Raw genomic sequence first — 20,010 nt, 5'->3', positions numbered from 1 at the left:
AGTGGCTACCCTACGTCCTCGATAGCCTCACGAATTCCATCTTTGAGTTCTTGAATCGACCCCGGGATGTTGGCGTAGACCTTCTCTTTCACGTGGCTCCAAAGAAAAAATCACAAGGTGTTAAATTACAAGATCTCGGTGGCCAATTGAAATCACCTCTTCGAGGGATAACACGGTCCCGAAACTTTTCCTGTAAGATCAATGGTTTCGTTGCTTGTGTGGCACATAGCGCCGTCTTGTTGAAAATAAACATTGTCCAGATCAATACCGTCCATAAAAAATCGTTAATATCTCTCGATAGCCTTTTATATATTTAAACAACACCTATTATTGGAAAACCCTTTTTATCACTTTTAGCGAAAATTGGCTAGAAATTCATTAAATTTTCTAATTTTGTGTTATGTACTTAATTTAATGATGAACATTTCATCTCGAGTTTATTTTCTAAAATTGAATGTACTTGAAAACCTAAGCCTCTTCATGCCTCTCGGAATTCAAGGTTGTGAGCGAGTATGCCTAAATTGTTACTTAAATAGAGATAAAACCTAAGTCACTGGAAAATGAATGGGTTTCAAAATACAAACAAAATCGCGATTCGATGAGGTACAGGGATACTTTACCAGATATACGAGTAATTTGTATGACTGGATGGAAAATTATCCACAAAATTGCTTATAAGCACTTCTTCACTTTTAATTTAACACGCGATGACAATCGCCAAGCCATATTGAAATCAGTTGTACATATATCACCTGGACCAGATTCGCCTTGGTCTGAAAGCCACCACAAAATACAGGAGGAGGAGGTTTTCTTTTTATATTCGGCAATGGATATTTTTCGTGTAATAAACTCACGCAAAGAGCCTCCTAATGAAACACCAGCTATTTTATCAACGTTGTCGCTTGGCTTAATAACGAGTTTATTGTCCTGGCTTTCGCTACACACATCAAACCGTTCGTAATTCCTTTTTATTTTACTAAATCAGTAAAGGGTCACAGTTGAAAACAGAAGAATGTCAAAATAATTTCCACCTCATGGAATGTGCCTTGCTCTTAAGACCAACACTAGAAGCACTAGAAAGCCAACAACAATGTTTTGTAAATGTGATGTCAAAGAAAAGTATTGGCAAAGTAGAAAGCGACTGGGCTGACAACCACATGGACATGGCAAAAGAAAAAAAAAAATCAGCTGATTTACCGATACCACCTTTAATGGATTCGCCTTGTTCTTAAGTAATTTTATTTTCACAAATGCAATATAAAAATATGTTTACTGAACGTACATTAAATAAATAAATAATTGGCGCGTACACTTCTGTTAGGTGTTTGGCCGAGCTCCTCCTCCTATTTGTGGTGTGCGTCTTGATGTTGTTCCACAAATGGAGGGACCTACAGTTTCAAGCCGACTCCGAACGGCAGATATTTTTATGAGGAGCTTTTTCATGGCAGAAATACACTCGGAGGTTTGCCATTGCCTGCCGAGGGGCGACCGCTATTAGAAAAATGTTTTTATTAATTTTGCTTTCACCGAGATTCGAACCAACGACCTCTCTGTGAATTCCGAATGGTGATCACGCACCAACCCATTCGGCTACGGCGGCCGTACATTAATCGGGTCTTTTTTCATATTTAAAAAAAATCGTTTTAAAAAAAATCGAATTTCCACTTTTCTGTCAGAAGAAAAACAGGAGAACGTCATGCGAGTCTGGCCCACTTTCTTAATACTATTTCCATTTGGTCTCTTTTTTGATAAAAAAAAAGTTTTTCAACATTTGCCCAGATGAAAACATTTGGTGTTACGCTGTGCAATTGGAATTTTTTGGGGCAAAGGGGGTCTTTATATCAATAATTTAATTTAAATTTTTTTTATTTCTGAAGTATAATAAAGGGTGATTTTTTAGGAGCTATAGGAAAGTTTTTCAAAAAAACACACGTAAAATTAAGAAAAATGCAGACATTTTTATTTAAATCGATAGTACAGTCCATATAATTTAATGTTTGAAGACTTCTCTTCTTCTTCTTAATTGGCGCTATAATCGCTTACGCGATTTTGGCCGAGTTTAACAAAGCGCGCCAGTCGTTTCTTTCTCGTGCTAACCGGCGCCAATTGGACACACCAAGTGAAGCCAAGTCGTTCTCCACCTGATCTTTCCAACGCAGAGGAGGCCTTCCTCTTCCTCTACTACCACCAGCTGGTACCGCATCGAATACTTTCAGTGCCGGAGCGTTTGTATCCATTCGGACGACATGACCCAGCCAACGTAGCCGCTGGATCTTTATTCGCTGTGCTATGTCTATGTCGTCGTAAAGCTCATACAGCTCATCGTTCCATCGTCTGCGATATTCGCCGTTGCCAACGTGCAAAGGTCCAAAAATCTTGCGCAGAATCTTTCTCTCAAACACTCCAAGCGTCGCTTCATCGGATGTTGTCATCGTCCAAGCTTCTGCGCCATACGTAAGGACGGGCATGATGAGAGTCTTGTAGAGTGTTAGTTTTGTTCGACGAGAGAGGACTTTACTGCTCAGTTGCCTACTTAGTCCAAAGTAGCACTTGTTGGCAAGAGAGATTCTACGTTGGATTTCAAGGCTGACATTGTTATCGGTGTTAATGCTGGTTCCTAAATAGACGAAGTCTTTTACAACCTCGAAATTATAACTGTCTACAGTGACGTGGGTGCCGATACGCGAGTGCGCCGACTGTTTGTTTGAAGACAGGAGGTACTTCGTTTTGTCCTCGTTCACCACCAAACCCATTCGCTTTGCCTCTTTATCCAGTTTGGAGAAGGCAGAACTAACAGCGCGGTTGTTAAGGCCGATGATGTCAATATCATCGGCATACGCCAACAATTGTACGCTCTTATAAAAAATTGTGCCTGAGCGATTAAGTTCTGCGGCTCGTACGATGCTCTCCAACATCAGGTTAAAGAAGTCACACGACAGCGAGTCACCCTGTCTGAAACCTCGTTTGGTATCAAACGGCTCGGAGAAGTCCTTCCCAATTCTGACGGCGCTGCTGGTGTTGAGCAATGTCATCTTACATAGCCGTATTAGTTTTGCGGGGATACCAAATTCAGACACTTCGGCATACAGGTAACTCCTTTCCGTACTGTCGAATGCAGCTTTGAAGTCGACGAAAAGATGGTGTGTGTCGATTCTCCTTTCATGGGTCTTTTCCAAGATTTGGCGTATTGTAAATATTTTGTCGATGGTAGACTTTCCAGGTCTAAAGCCACACTGATAAGGTCCAATCAGTTGGTTGACGGTGGGCTTCAGCCTTTCACACAATACGCTCGCTAGAACCTTATAGGCGATATTTAGAAGACTAATCCCACGGTAATTGGCGCACATTGCAGGATCACCCTTCTTATAGATTGGGCAGAGCACACTTAAATTCCAATCGGCAGACATGCTTTCATCCGACCATATTTTGCATAGAAGCTGATGCATGCACCCTACCAGCTCCTCGCCGCCATGTTTGAATAGCTCAGCCGGCAGTCCGTCGGCGCCCGCGGCTTTGTTGTTCTTTAGCCGCGTTATCGCTATTCTCACCTCGTCATGATCGGGTAGCGGAACGACAATTCCGTCGTCAACGATTGGGGTATCGGGATCTTCACTTTCTCGGTGACATGCGCAGCTGTCACTGTTTAATAGGTTCGAGAAGTGTTCCCTCCATAATCTAAGATTGCTCTGTACGTCAGTCACCAGTTCGCCGTCTTTGTTCTTACAGGAAAACGCCCCGGTCTTGAAACCTTCTGTAAGCCGCCGAACTTTCTGGTAGAATTTTCGGGCGTTGTTCCTGTTGGCCAGCATCTCAAGCTCTTCGCACTCACGTATTTCGGCCTCTCGTTTCTTCTTTCGGATAATACGTCTCTCTTCCTTTTTCAGCTCTCTGTAGCGATCCCACATGGCTCGCGTTGCGCCCGATCGCAGCGTGGCTCTATAGGCGGCATCCTTTCTTTCTGCGGCAGCATGACATTCCTCGTCGTACCAATTGTTTTTTCGGGCTCGCCGGAATCCGATTTCTTCTTCGGCGGCGGTACGTAGGGAACGAGAAATGTTGCTCCATTGCTCGCGCATGCCGGGTTGTTGGGCAGTGCTCTCCGAGAGCAGGAGTGAGAGTCGAGTGGCGAATCTTCTGGCTGTCTGTTGTGATTGCAGCCTTTCGATGTCGAACATTCTTTGCGTAGGTAGATGTACGTTTTTTGCTGCACAGAGGCGGGTGCGCAGTTTGGCTGCAACAAGGTAATGATCCGAGTCGATGTTGGGTCCTCGGATCGTACGTACATCTAATACACTAGAAGCGTGTCTTCCATCTATCACAACATGATCGATCTGGTTTCGCGTTTTTCGATCAGGAGACAGCCAGGTGGCTTGGTGAATCTTCTTATGCTGGAATCTGGTGCTGCAGACTACCATGTTTCGGGCCCCGGCGAAGTCGATCAGCCTCTGTCCGTTACCGGATGTTTCGTTGTCCCGACTGTGGGACCAAAAATTCCCTCCTTGCCCACCCTGGCGTTGAAGTCGCCAAGCACGATTTTTATGTCGTGGCGGGGGCAGCGCTCATAGGAACGTTCCAGGCGCTCATAGAAGGAATCTTTGGTCGCATCGTCCTTCTCTTCCGTCGGGGCGTGGGCGCAAATTAGCGATATGTTGAAGAAACGGGCTTTGATGCGGATTGTTGCGAGACGCTCGTCCACCGGAGTGAACGACAGTACTTGGCGACGAAGTCTCTCTCCCACAACAAATCCGACACCGAATTTGCGCTCCTTTACATGGCAGCTGTAGTAGACGTCGCAAGGTCCCATGGTTTTCTTTCCTTGCCCCGTCCATCGCATCTCTTGGATGGCAGTGATGTCAGCCTTTACTCTCACGAGGACATCAACCAGCCGGGCAGAGGCACCTTCCCCATTAAGGGACCGGACATTCCAGGTGCATGCCCTCAAATCATAATCCTTAGTTCGTTTGCAGGGGTCGTCATCAGTGTAGGGAGGTCTCATCCGAGGCTTTTTAAAACTTTTCATTGGGGGCGATTTTTAAGTGGCGGGTCCCAAACCCAACGCACAACCAGCTATCCTGGAATGTTTCGCCTTCTCACGTTAGCTCACTCCCGAACGGATGTTCGGAAGCTACCCAGAGGATACGTGGGCTAATCCCGGCCGTTGTGAGCTGCTTGAACCATATGCAGAAGAATCGTCCTGGCCATTCCCAAGTGAATGGCGATCAGTAACTTTCCCCACTTGCGTGGACTTCTACACATGGAACCATCCTCCATCCTCCTTGAAGACTATTTCATGCAAATGTTGACCGCGACTGCACTTCAAATGGTCCACCCGCTTAGTCCAATTTTGGCATACTCTTTCCAATGTTTCGGCCGGTTTTCTTCTCCAATTAGCTGGATTAGCGAGAATAGTGACCTCCGTATTGACGTGGTTTTTTAACCTGTCATCATGGGCTTTTGCTATCTTTTTTATCGTGTCTGCCACCGAGTCAAAATTTAGGTCGCGTTCAAGATCGGAGCTACGGATATACCACGGAGCACCGACTGCACATTTAATAATTTTGTTTTGGAGCCTTTGTATAGATTGAATGTTACTTTGGCTGGAGCAGCCCCATAACTGTGCGCCGTAGGACCATACAGGCTTCAGAATTTGTTTGTATACAATCATTTTATTATTGGTGGATAGTGCTGATTCCTTTCCCATAAGCCAATACATATTTCTGTATTTTAATTCCATTTCTTCTTTCTTTTTCTTTACATGGGCTTTCCATCTTTCTTTGCAGTATTTGAGTATGAAACCTGTCTACCATTTAAATATATTGGAACATACAGTCGAAGCTCAATAAGTCGAACTTCGATATCTCGAATATTTGATATCTCGAATCAAATTGCTTGGCAATGACGTTTAGAGTGAGAATTGTGTGTAATTTTTACTTGATAACTCGAACTTCTATTACTCGAATATCTTGATAACTCGAACAGAATATTTGGCGCCAGCTTTGATAAGTCGAATTTCCAGGGGAATCCCCTTATTACGTGTTGCTTATTTTATAGCAAACAGATGTCAGCAGTTGGGTCGCTGCACTGTTTAAGACCACAGGTATTTTATTAGTAGTTCGTACGCGAAAATAAACTCTGTTGACATGTCATCAAAACGTTGCTTTGAAGTAAACAAAAATCTTAACATTACATTAATGGACTGTGTTGATGAAATAACTAATGCATGGAATATCGATGTTAAGCCTGAAATAATCTCTAATTGTTTTAGAAAAGCCGTCTTCGGTTAATATACTGAATGGGAGGAAGAAGATGACATTCTTTTGGTTTTTATAAGCGAACACATAAAAGAAAGGAGTAAGGAAGAAATTCAACTGCAGAATGAATATGAAGCTTGGCAAAATATCAAAGGTACAGAAGGTGTCACTTTTAATGATTTTATGCATGTGGATGACGATATTGTTACTTCAAAGTTTCCCACGGATGAAGATATTGTGGAGCCATTGGGATCTAAATCCGATTTTGAGCTTGATAGAAGATGATTTGCAAGATGATATGGTGCAACCAGTTTCAATCGAGCTAGTTGCAAATTCGTTCAAGATTTTGCGGTCATATTTAAAAACCAATGAACATACAACGGATTCTCTGTACAATGGTTTAAATAATATTGAAGCTTTTGAAGATCAGAATAAAAAATCCTCTCGTCAATCCCAAATAACTGACTTTTTTACTTTAAAGGAATGAAAGCTATAGATCTATTCATACAATGTTATTAATTATGTATATATAATTTTAAAATATACACATACAATATTATATAGCAACTATACATAATTTGAAGCATGTACTGTTTTATCAATAAAATTGTTTTCTAACCCTTGAGTTTTATGGATTGTTTTATTTTTCCATCAGCTTTTATTTTGTTTATGGATTTTTATGTATGTATGTACATATGTATATTATATTTGATAACTCGAAATCTTGATAGCTCGATTTTTTTTGTGGCATGTCATAGTTCGAGTTATCGAAGTTCGACTGTATTTGATTTTGTTTTGGGTGAAATTTATATGCACAGACTTGCTTTCATTTAATTTAATATGCCATTTATTGGTCCAGTCATATATTTCATTTATGACTAATTGTAATTGTGATGTCGATGTGTTTTCCGCGTTTCCTATCGAAAGAATAGCTGTATCGTCGGCAAAAGTAGCTGTTACGCAGTTTGAATTGCATGGCAGATCGCATGTAAAGAGCAAATACAATAAAGGGCCAAGTACGCTTCCCTGGGGAACCCCTGCTTTGATTGGTTTGAGACATGAATATGAATCTTCTTGTTTTACTCTGAAGTAACGGTCGGATAAATACGAATGTAGGATGGTGGAGTACTGCTTGGGTAGCAACGCATTTATTTTCTTCTGTAGCCCATAGTGGCATACTTTGTCGAACGCCTTGGATATATCAAGGAATACCGCAGAGCAGGTTTTTCTTTCTTCAAAAGCATTTTCTATTATTCGCACTATCCTATGTACTTGGTCGATAGTCGAATGCTTCGTGCGGAATCCAAATTATGCGTCGGTATAATTTTTTTGTTTTCTATTATTATGTTGATCCTTTTGATTAACAATTTTTCCACCATTTTCGATAGTATTGGAAGAAGGGAGATAGGCCTGTATGATGTTACATCATGAGTATCTTTACCTGGCTTATTGAACATAACGACTTCCGCTGTTTTCCAATATATTGAAAAATATTTTAGCTTAAAAGTGGTGTTGACGATATTCGTCAATACCTACAGCAATAATATGGTTCGGGAGCTGTTTCAATATTTCAGCAGTAATGAGGTCGTAGCCTGGCGATTTTTTTATATTTAGATATGAAATTTCTTCTAATATTTCGTCTTGTGAAACCGGAGGGATCTCATTTATAGCATTGCTATCGCCGTCGTGATCCATATCATCAGCCATTACCGATCCATATGGTGTGAACGTCTCCTCGAGGTAGTTTGCGAATGTATCTGCTTTTTGTTTATTTGTTTTGGCCCACTTATTGCCATGTATCTTGATGGGTGCATTCTGAGATAACGGTTGTTTTAATTTTTTAGTACATTTCCACAGTGAATAATTTGTCTTCCGTTCATTTGTTAATTCTTGCAGGTATTTTGTGAATGAACTGTTTTTGTACGCTTTAATTTCGTCGCTAAGTTTTTTGGCATGCAAGTCAACCTCTTGCTTTTTGGGCAAAAAAAAGTTGGATATCATTTCACGGTAGCGCTCACCATTCACAGTCACGTTACGATTCGCAGCATCTTTGAAGAAGTACGGTCCAATGATACCTCCAGCCCATAAACCGCACCACACTGTGACCTTTTCTGGATACATTGGTAGCTCTTGCAATTCTTCTGGCTGATCTTCACTCCAAAATCGACAATTCTGCTTATTTACGTACCCATTGATCAAAAAATGAGCTTCGTTGCTGAACACTATTTTTCGATAAAAAAGTGGATCTTCGGCCAACTTTCCAAGAGCCCATTCACCAAAAATTCTGCGTTGCGGTAGGTCGACGGCTTTAATTCTTGCACCAGCTCTATTTTGAAAGGTTTCACATCTAAATCCTTTTGCAAAATTTTCCACGTTGTTGAGTAACAGAGGCCAAATTGCTGCGAACGGCGGCGAATCGATAACACAGGCCTGCGAAATTTAACTTTTTTCAGTTTCTCGAATGGCTGTACTTGTTTCTTGTAGTTTTTTATGCGCTGAAAACGAATCTGCCCTTCAAAATGCTCCATCACGTCAGGATTTTTGGTAAATGAAGCCTAAAAGGTCAAAAAATGGCCATTTTAGCCATTTTTGATAATTTTTTTTGGGATAGAAAATTTTTTTTTCAATTTTCGACGAAAAGGTCGCATAGTACAACTCTTTAGCTTTAAAACCCATTTTTTTAAATTATTGTACGATTTTTTAAAAAAAAGTTATGACATTTTGAAATTAACAGTTTCAGTTACGTATACGTTGGGTATAACGTCTATTGGCGTAACTGAAACTGTTAATTTCAAAATGTCATAACTTTTTTTTAAAAAATCGTACAATAATTTAAAAAAATGGGTTTTAAAGCTAAAGAGTTGTACTATGCGACCTTTTCGTCGAAAATTGAAAAGAAAAATTTTCTATCCCAAAAAAAATTATCAAAAATGGCTAAAATGGCCATTTTTTGACCTTTTAGGCTTCATTTACCAAAAATCCTGACGTGATGGAACATTTTGAAGGTCAGATTCGTTTTCAGCGCATAAAAAACTACAAGAAACAAGTACAGCCATTCTAGAAACTCACCCTCGCAGGACTGTGTAATTGATGGTCACCATTAACACTGGCCGATACAGCTGCGATACTCGTACTATATTTTCTTCAGTTCGCACTCCACGTAAGCGTGTTGGTGGTTTGATGTTCAATAATGTAAATTTGGTTCTAAATTTAGTCACAATAGCTCGAATAGCCGCTTCAGTGGCTCGATTAAACTGACCATGAAATGGAAGAAGCGCGCGATAAACTTTCTTAACAGAACACTCATTTTTATAATAAAATTCAATGATTTACAAGCGGTGTTCGTTTGTAAGACGATTCATGGTTAAATTATAGACCAACATGAAGATGTTTGACAGTGAAGCAAAACACGAAACGTACGTCAGCTGTTTAAACCAACTGTTTAAAAAGAGAATAGGTAAAAAATCACCTGTTATAAACATTGATGAATTAAAAATTTTATGATTTCTTTACATTTTTTTCTGTGGCATTTTTTGAATATTGTTTGGCTTTACTTCAGGATTGTAATGTCTACCCGATACCCTTATAAATCGTGTTCAGTGTTTGTTGTTCTATTCACGGAACTCATATGCAATAAAATTTAAAACAGTATACCTAAGTAGGAGATTTACCTAAATCTTCTACTTTTATTATAGAAGATCTGCGTAAAAACATGCTAATAATCCGTTCTCAAATCCTCTTTTGCTTTTCCAAGAGACATATCTTCATTATGACTTAAGATGGATAAATTAAGAACTTGGGTTTTATGATTACTACCACATTCAGAAGAATGTTGTCTAATGAGCATATAACTTTGCAATAAAAGTCAGGCTAAAGAAAATAAGCGGCCCATTTATATTTCTTATGTATTCATTTTTTCAATTCAAAAACAAAAATTTCGAAACGCAATATCAAAAGATTTTTTCCAGGGAGAATGGTAGCATGTAATGCTAATATGGCCACCGAAAAACGATAATGAAAATACCGGCCTTCTTGTATACTTATGAAATGTTCTGCAAACAACGCTTTACCGTTATATGAATTCGCCCTTATATCATATGAAAAATTAAGAAAGCTTTAGCGCAGGAAGCCTAACTCAGCGCATGATACATTTTTACTAGGTATAAACATACAGTTTTTCTATTAGTTGGTAATAACAGTTACAGAAGTGAATAGAACTTAAACTTAATAGCAAAGTGAAAAGCTATAAATAAAAAAATAAAAAATCTGATTTATTCAAATATATTTATATTTAGAAACAAAATGCAAAAATTTTAACTGTAATTATAACCAAATACACTACACTATGCCAATTGGAACTGCATAAAGCTTTTGTTCGCCGAAATAAGAGAAAAATGAAAGTGTAAAACAAATCAACGTAAACCGAAACAAAGTGCCGGTTGAATGTTACATGAAAGTTTTGACGGAGCTCCTCGATGCCTTTCATTTTTATGCTGTGTTGCTTGAAAAGGAAATAATTCAATCACTTTAATGAATATTTGGGTAAATGGTAAAACTTAACTGTGTATACGTATTATAGTTCACCATATGTTATTGTATCGTGTATTATTGTTATTCTTAAATAATATTTAATAAATAATTAGGATGTACAGGAGTGCTCGCTATTGTCGTATTTAGTTATCCGATAACTTTTTCCGGGTATTAAAATAGCGAGCTGCGTTTGATTATTGTATTAACTATTACATTATAATCGTCTAAGAATAGCTACTCTGAATCTTCATTAAAAAATTCTAAAACTTTATCCACGTTTTTTTACTCGTTTCAGCAACAAAAATTTCCAAAACGACTAGCGGATGACGTTGACAATGGAGCTGACAACTACGAACCACCACATAAACTGCCAAATAACAATAACAACAGCAACAATAATAATAACAATAACGGGTCCGAAAATCTAACAAAATTCTCAGTGCATATTGTGCAAAAATTGGAGTTTACCACCTCAGCGGCCAACTCGCAACCACAACAGATAAGTACGAATGTCACAGTGAAGGCGCTCACAAACACCTCGGTGAAGAGTGAGCCCGACGTGGGTGGCAGCGGCGGCGTGGGCTGTGGTTCAGCGAGTGGTGGCCATAACGGTGGTTCTGGTGGGCCAAACGATCCGCAAGGTGGCGGCGGCGCTGGTGGCGGGGGCATACCGAACAATGGGCGCGGAAATCCTGGCAACAGTGGTGGTGCTAATGGAGGCAATGGCATGGGCGGTAATAATGTACCGGGTGGCATTGGCAGCAATTTAATGGGTGGGCACAATAATTCGAATACAACGCAGCAGCAGCAAAAAGTGGGTGTGGGGGGCGGTCTTGGTGGTGGTCTTGGCGGCTTAGCCAATTTGGTGGAATGTAAACGCGAACCAGACCAGGACTTTCCTGATTTGGTTGGTTTGGAAAAAGAGGGTGGTCCCAATAGCAATTTTCCTGGTTTCCCCGATCTCATGGGTGATGACATCATTAACGATTTGCAAGATTTCAATCCAGACTTATTTAGCTTCGACGAAAAGCCTCTCTTAGATATTAAAACCGAGGATGGCATTAAGGTGGAGCCACCAAATGCTCAGGACCTCATCAATAGTCTAAATGTGAAATCAGAAAATGCAATGGCAGATTTTAACGCTGCGTTTGGTGGTGGTGGCAACGGTATGAGCGTTGGAGGTGCAAATAATAATCTTAACGGCGGTAACAGTGGCGGTTTGGGTAGCCCTATGAGTGGGCCCCCACACTCCGATCCCCAAACATTGAACAAGATGAGGCAATTCCTGAACGGTCCCGATAGCGGATCGATGAATTCTTTAGCGGCGCAAACCCTGAAACAAATGGCGGAGCAGCATCAGCATAAGAACGCGATGGGTGGGATGGGTGCTTTTCCTCGGCCGCCAATGCATCAGTCGCAGCAGGCGCAATTAATGAGCGGAAGTGGACGCTACAGTGATTATGGTAGTTTTGGTAACGATTTTGGCATGGGGTCCAATGGCCCACAACAGCAACAACATTTACCTCCACAATTTCAACAAAAGGGTCCCGGAAATGGGCCCATGGGTGGTCCCGGTGCAGGCGTTGGTATGCAACAGTCGTTCCTTGACATAAAACAGGAGCTCTTCTACTCGTCACAAAATGACTTTGATCTCAAGCGGCTACAACAACAGGCACAAATGCACCAACAGCAACAACAATCGCACACACATACGCAAACAACTCAGCACTCGCATGGCTCGAATGGACCGAAGATGGGGCCAGGGGCGGGAGCCGGCAGTTTCCCGAAACCCGGTCAGCCGCAATCGAATCCCCAACAGCAATACTCGTCATATAACTCACCGATGGGAGCAGCAAGTAATCAAAATAACGCTGGGCAAACATTTATGCAAGGGCCCAATCGCGCTGCAGGCGGTGCGAGCGGTGTAGGTGTAGGCGTTGGTATGGGCGGAGGTGGTGGCAATGGAGGTCAACCCAACATAACGCCACAGCAAATGTCGCAGCAACAACAGCAGACTAATTCACAACAGCGGGGAGGACCTCAAAGTGGACCGTCGCCGAACGTGAACAGCGGCTCTAGTGGCATGGGCAGCGGCCCAAATTTAGGCGGTCCCAATGGACAAGGCAATCAAAATGGGTCTGCTGGAGGCATTAATGCAGGTGGCGGTAATACCGGTGGCACGCAAGCAGGTCCAAATATGCATCAACAGCAGCAGCAGTCGACAACTACAACCTTACAAATGAAGCAAACGCAACAGCTGCACATAAGCCAACAAGGCGGCGGGCATGGCATCCAGGTAAGTGGTTGCCGTTAAAACTTTAAGCACCATTTATTCGTACATATGTATGTACTTAATATTTATATTACACAAGTCTAAATAATGATGACTCAACTTTTTACTTTAATTTATACTATTTTTAATAGAAAACTAAAATAATCCTCCTTTTTAGCCCCGATACAAAAAATTAGCCAACACCTAACAGTCATATATTCGTTCTTCAGCTCTGATGTACTCCCCCGTCCACTTTTGCAAAGCAACACAATCAGATTTAAATTTTCTTATGAATCGGGTACATTTCATGGTTAGTGTGTACAGGATAACGTAACGCTATCGTACATACTTATATTTTATATTTTTTTTCGCTTACACACTCCTCAATAACAATGCGCCAATAGGCAACAACAGCAAGCCCAGTCGAATTTAGCACTGTAATAATGATGTATTTTTACCTCAATCAATTGCATAACTTTGAGTGCCTCTTGCTGACATTATCCGTTCTCTTTCAAATGTGGTCGTGTTTTCTTTCTTTCAGCGCAGTTTGCTCCACTCCTAACAGAAGAATCCTCTTCTTTAATTTAATTAACATTAATGGACTTCTGCATGCATAAATGGGTAGTGGAACATAAATGCACACATATGCATAGTATTAGTATTAGTCGCATTAAAATGTGCATGGGTTACAAACACACGACAAGCGCCCTTTATATAGGATAGACAAGAAAGAAACCAAAAGAAGAAATTAAATTTTTTTAATTTATCAAAACAAAAACAGATTGTGGTACCTCCAAGTAAATCAACAATATATTCAACATAGCACGAGATTGAAAGGCTTACAAACACAATATTATTTCGGACCTCACACAGAATTTTCCGAAATCTGCTGCGCGTTTGCGCTCTTACATTTTACAAACCAAATATTCTCTATCCTTCACGCTCTTCTACTTGTTCTCCCTTATTTTATCTCTGCACAGGAGTGAATTTGCAGGAATACAGTGCTCTTTACAGTAACCACCCACAACCCGCCGTATTCATTGGTATATCGTTTACTTAAAACGAATAAACCGTGTCCCACGCCAAGTGCTGTTTGCACTAGTTTTTTGGTTGTCCATTTGTGAGTTTATTAATGTAAAATATTGTCGCAATATATTATAATACATTAGTGCCAAAACTGATTGTTAGAAAAAGTTGTGTGAACCATTTTATGTTGAGCACATGTAAAACTAAACGAATGTGATATTGAGGTATTTTGGCTCATTCTCGTGTAATCGCTTTTTTCACCTTGCTCTTCAAAATGGACCAGATGGAATAGTCCATCGGATTTGCGTCTGGCGAATTCGAAAGCCATTGTGTGGACGAAATTAAGTGTGGAATGTGATTTTTTAACCATTCTTGGTTCACACGAGCTTTATGAGACGGTGCCGAGTCTTGTTGGAACGTCCATGGTCTACGACCGAAATGTTTGCGTGTCCACGGCTCTAAAACAGCTTCTAAAACATTCAAACAATTTCCGATAATAAGTCGCATTCATTTTGACACCAGACTCGATAAACACGATTGGAGAGCGTCCATCAGCGGTCACTGCGGCCCAAACCATTACTTGCGATGGGACTTTGCTTCGAGTGGCCATACGTAGCAAATTCAAATTCTCGTATGAGCGTTCGGTATAGTAAACACGATCGTTTTGAGTGTTTATGAACTGCTCAATTGCGAAATTTTTTTTATCAGAAAACGCAATGTTAGAAAATTCACCACGTTCGTGAAAGCGCAACAACTCCTTTGCTCTTTCGCACGGAACTTTTTTTTTGCTGGGGTGAAAGATGGTGTGCTTTTTGGAACTTGTAAGCCTTGACCTTGAGCTCATTTTTCAATATGCGTCGAATGCTGTCTTGCGATATTTTCAGTTCTTTGGCCATTCGACCACTTCGACGTGGATTTCGTTCAAGTCGAGCCTTCACTTTCCGAACCTGTTCTGGCGTTGTTGCGATTTTTTTTGGTCCACCTCCATAGCGATTTGCAATGCTACCAGTATCATTGTAATGTTTTATAGTGCGATACACAAACATTTAAATCACTTTGAGGTGACTGAGCTCACGAACAATGACTGGTTGTGATTTTCCAGCCAAATATATTATATATATATAATATATCAAACTATTACGTTTGAATTCCATCACAGAAAAAAAATTCAACAAAACTGAGACGCAAATGCTTTTGATGGCATATATACAATATATTGAACTGTCATTAGAACAATTTTGACGTTGACGTCATGAGCTGTTTACAGATACAAGCAGTGTGAAGTTGGTAACACTTCATATCGTTCACCCTGTACATATTTTCAAAATATTAAATTTTCATAAAATAAAACTGGCCTTTAATTACGGAAATTAAGAAGAACCAAATCTATTAGTTAATAGGTTAGGTTAGGTTGTGGTGGCAGTCGGTCCGTATGACCAACTCACACGGGAACCTTATTTATTTACTTTCGTGAAACAATTTTGAGGCTCTTATGAAGCGCAGGATTGGTCTAATCCCCGCGCCAGATAGTTCTGTAAGAGAATTGAAAAAGTGTTTACCTAGACAACCTACTCTGATTTTAGCTAAGGCTGGACAATTGCAAAGGAAGTGCTCTACTGTTCCTTCCTCCTCCTCATCGCTGCAGCTTCTACAATATTCATGAAAGAATACTCCTAGTCTCAAGGAACGCCTTCCAAATAGCCAGTGGCCGGTGACACAAGCCACGACCTTGGCGATATTTTCTCTTGGGAGGCTAAGTAATTCCTTTGTTCTTTTCTTGTTTATTTGCGGCCATAGTAGCCTGGGTGTTACGCATGTATCTTCTTCTTCCCATGACCTATTGACCTCTTGAATAATGTTGTTTTTTACTATTAATTTACTCGTGGCCAAAGGTATTCCAATGGTACTTTTATCACTGAGCAGTTGAAGAGCAGTACCTTTTTGGCTAGCTCATCAGCTTTACAGTTTCCCTCGATATCTCTGTGTCCCGGAACCCGAATAAGGCTGACCTTGAATACGACGCTAATATCATTTAGGGCTGCTCGGCATTCCTGTGCAACCTTTGATCTTAGTATAGCCGCATTCATTGATTTAATAGCCGCTTGGCTATCCGAGAATATGTTTATAGTCGTTTTTGTTACGGCATGCAAATTTAGGTATGTAGCCACTTCTTTTATAGCTAGAACCTCTGCGTGATAGACGCTGCAGTAGTCTGGTAGTCGAACGGATAGTTCCAGTCCTAATTCTTTCAAAAATACTCCATAGCCAACTTTATCGTCTAGCTTGGAGCCCCTTCTCCATGGCCTTGGTGTTTGCCACTCCCTTTTTGACGGTATACTTGTCTTGAAGAGCTTGCCGAAAGTAAGTCTAGGAGTAGAATAGTCTATTTCTTGTTTGGGACTGTTCAGAGTGTGCAAAATACAGGCGTGGGCAAACCGCCGTTCTCTCCATAGCGCCATACTTTTGAGTCTAAGCGCCGAGGGGGCGGCCACGTTTTTCCCTACGAGATTTAATGCAGGCAAATTGATTAGTACTTCTAGCGCTTTGTTTGAGATAGTCCTTAAAGCACCAGAGATGCATAAAAGAGCTGTTCTCTTGGACCTTACTCATGATTTTAGCGTAACTCGCTTTTAGAGTATATGGCCACCATACAAGTATTCCATATATTAACATTGGTCTAACTACCGAAGTAAATAGCCAATGAGTAACGCGAGGTGTTAACCCCCATTTAATACCGACCGCTCTTTTGCAAGTATATAATGCAACGTTGACCTTATTCTTTCCTCAATATTAGGTTCCCCTGTTTTCTATCTAATATGAGTCCTAAGTACTTGACATTCTCTCTTAAAGGAATCTCCACACCCTTGAAGACCAGCGGGGAGATTATAGGAAGCCTATGCTTCCTTGTGAAGAGAATTATTTGAGTTTTTGCGGGATTTATAGCGAGTCCCCTACTCTCAGTCCAGCCCCTAAGCATGGCCATGTTAGAGCGCAGAATGTCCATGAGGATGTTAGGATATCTGCCTTTAGCAGCAATTGCTAGGTCATCTTCGTATGCAGTGACGTGGCAACCTCCTCTCTCCAGGGTCAGCAATAGCGAGTTTACCGCCAAAATCCAGAGGAGAGGGGAGAGGACACCACCTTGAGGTGTGCCTCTGCAGACCTGTCTGCTTAGGGTAGTGCTGCCTAAGTTTGCCGTTACCTTCCTTCTGACGAGTATTGCTTCTCTTAGGGCAACAACGTTTGGTTCAACTCCAAAGTCTTCTAAAGCATCTACTATAACGCTCGCATTTATATTGTTGAAGGCGCCTTCTATATCTACGAAGGCAACCATGGCAAACTCTTTATCTGATAAACATTTTTCCACCAACCCAACAAGCGAGTGTAAGGCGGTTTCTGTAGATTTCCTTTAGTATAGGCATGCTGCGCCGTGGAGAATTTATTTATTGGTATAGCGCCCCATATGTGCTCGTCCACTATCCTCTCTAGAATTTTGAGGAGGAAAGACGTAAGACTAATTGGTCTGAAGTCTTTGGGGTTAGTGTGTGAGACTTTTGTCTCTCTCCATCCTAGCGGAATGTAGCCCATGTTAAGACAACTTCTAATGATGATTTTAATGAACGGTGAGGCAATACCATGTGATTTCTGCAATTCCACAGGATATATACCGTCTAGTCCAGGTGATTTATAAGGACCAAAAGTGTTGATGGCCCATTTAATCTTTGCGTTTGTGACTAATAGACTTCCTAAGTTGGATTGCCTTTCATGATTAGCAGAATCATTTTGTTCCGCCGGCTTGTTTCCTGGGAAGTGTGTATCTAGTAGAAGACCCAATGATTCCTCACTTGACGTCGTCCATGTAGTCCCGTGACCTTGTAGATAGCCTAGGTTACATGGCGTCTTTGAAAGATTTTTTTTTAATCTGGCCGCTTCTCAATTCCTCAAATCCTTTGCAATAATTTTTCCAGGATTCACGTTGCGCAGTTCTGACTGCTTTCTTATACTTTTTCAGTTCAGCCTTATAGGCTTCCCAGTTCTCTGACCTTCTCGTGGCCTTGGCGAGGTTGAATAACGTTCTATGGTGTTTTTGTAGCGAGGTTAGTTGCTTGGTCCACGAAGGTGGTTTGGACTTTCCTCTGGGTCTGACAGCCGGGAAACTAGCTGCTAAAGAGATATTCATTGCTTTAGTTACCTGATTAACCAATTTATCCAGCTCCCCACTTGTAGTGGGGTCTTTGGGAGCTATCTTTGGCAATAAAGTTTTTAGTTTATTATTGTAAGCTCCCCAGTCGGTTTTTCGTATATTTGTAAACTTACCGACTTGAGGGGATCTAATGTCGATTTCACATTCGGTGTATCGATAGTCTGAGTACGAGTTTTCGTTTGAAACGCGCCATCTCTTAACGTAGTTGGAAAACATGTCGGAAGGCAGAGTGATATCCAGAACTTCCTCTCTATTCATTGTGACAAAGGTCGGCTCTGAGCCTAAATTCAACACACTAATTTTCCTTTCTAAGTTAAAGTCAAGTAAAGACTTACCTGTAGCGTTAGTGTCGCTACTCCCCCACAGGGTGTTATGTGCATTTGCGTCGCAGGGGACAACTAGTTGTTTCTTCTTCAGAGCTGCCTCTTTTACGAGCACCCAAACCTCTTCCGGCGGGGCGCTTTTTCGTGGGCCATATAGGCGGAGGCAAGCCAAAAGCCGGTTTTCCCAAGCTTGATGCTTGCCGCCACCAAGTCGCCGCTACTGAGCTGTGGAAGCAAGAAAATATTGATATTATTTCTAGCTAGAGTCCACAGATTTTGTTGCCGTATATCCATGGCACTTAAATGAGGGCTACGTCAAGTCCACCGGCAGCCAAGCGGACGAAAAGGTGCGCGGACGCAAGTTTAGAGTGGTGGAGATTAATTTGGATCAGCTTCATGTGAATCTGTCCGTTTCGTCTCCACCATCGTGACATCAACGTCCTCCTCCGAGATCTCCCCACCCTCAGTGTCAGCGAGAAGATCCTCTTCGTTCAAAAGCGGCCCCACACCGGTCAGCCTCTCAGAATCGGTTGAGCTCTGGCTGCAGACCAACCCTTCTTCCGTATCGCTACGCAAGCTGGCTTTGTCAACCTCCTCAACTGAGTCCAAAGCCGGTTCGTCGCTGCGAAGATCCGAATGGTTGCGTCAACGAACCCGAACCTTACAACATTATTTTTTTGCGCCAGTGGTGCGAGCGATTCTCCATTGAAGATGAGCATCACCTGTCTTCTTCCCTCTATTGGCTCTTCTACTTTCCCTACCTTCTAGTTGTGAGTTGGCAGGTCGCTATTACATGTTTTGAATATTTGCTCGATTTTGTCGGGCTCTGCCGGCTTGGCCGGAATCCAAACCCGAGCTCGAGGTCTGCTTGGAATTTCTTCCTTACTGACCGCTTCGAGTTTGGCTCCCGGCCAAACCTCTCCTATCCTGGCTACGGCCAACCTGTAGAGCGTGGCTGACCTAACGTCCTCGCAGGCGATGACCTTTGCTCTGCCTTGATACCAGCCTGCGTCATGGCAAAGGGGAGGGGGTCCGGGGTGTTCCTCTAGAATCTGGAGGTAAACTTCGGCGATAGCCTCCTTAATCCACCTCCATTTTTCCTTAGGAATGTTCCCTTCCTCCTCTCACTTGTCAATGACGGCCAGTATCTCACCGCCGCCTTTTATGACCTCACTGAATGTTGAGTATTTAGCTTTTTGGCGACCTTTTCTTCTATGTTCTCTGCAAAACGTTGCCTTTTAGGAGTAGCACCCGCCGGTTTACCCCAGTCGGATATTACTCGCTTTGCCCATTCCTGCGATTTGGCCTGTTCTTCTGTTAGCTGTTCTGTTGCTACTTCTCCTAGTTTAAATAAGACCCTACTGGCCGCCTTTTTCTCGTAGTAGCTTTGCTTAGAGGGGCGGA

General features: G+C 41.7%; 1 protein-coding gene across 9 annotated transcripts in view; it reads left to right on the top strand.

Moving 5' to 3' along the window:
• Positions 1–20,010, top strand: part of LOC129245687 (neurogenic protein mastermind) — a 206,491-nt gene that overhangs the window by 158,822 nt on the left and 27,659 nt on the right. For 5 of the 9 annotated variants that reach the window (XM_054884015.1, XM_054884016.1, XM_054884017.1 and 2 more), the window contains one exon: positions 11,077–13,077. In XM_054884015.1, the coding sequence (XP_054739990.1) occupies positions 11,077–13,077 (2,001 nt within the window). Of the gene's footprint in view, positions 1–10,546; positions 10,801–11,076; positions 13,078–20,010 lie in introns of all 9 variants that reach the window. The other 4 variants (XM_054884020.1, XM_054884022.1, XM_054884021.1 and 1 more) reach the window with 2 other exon arrangements.

This window comes from Anastrepha obliqua, chromosome 4 (genome assembly GCF_027943255.1).
Source record: "Anastrepha obliqua isolate idAnaObli1 chromosome 4, idAnaObli1_1.0, whole genome shotgun sequence".
Taxonomy (NCBI): domain Eukaryota; kingdom Metazoa; phylum Arthropoda; class Insecta; order Diptera; family Tephritidae; genus Anastrepha; species Anastrepha obliqua.
The sequence above is the reverse complement of the archived record's forward strand: the minus strand, read 5'-3'. Positions and strand labels throughout refer to the sequence as shown.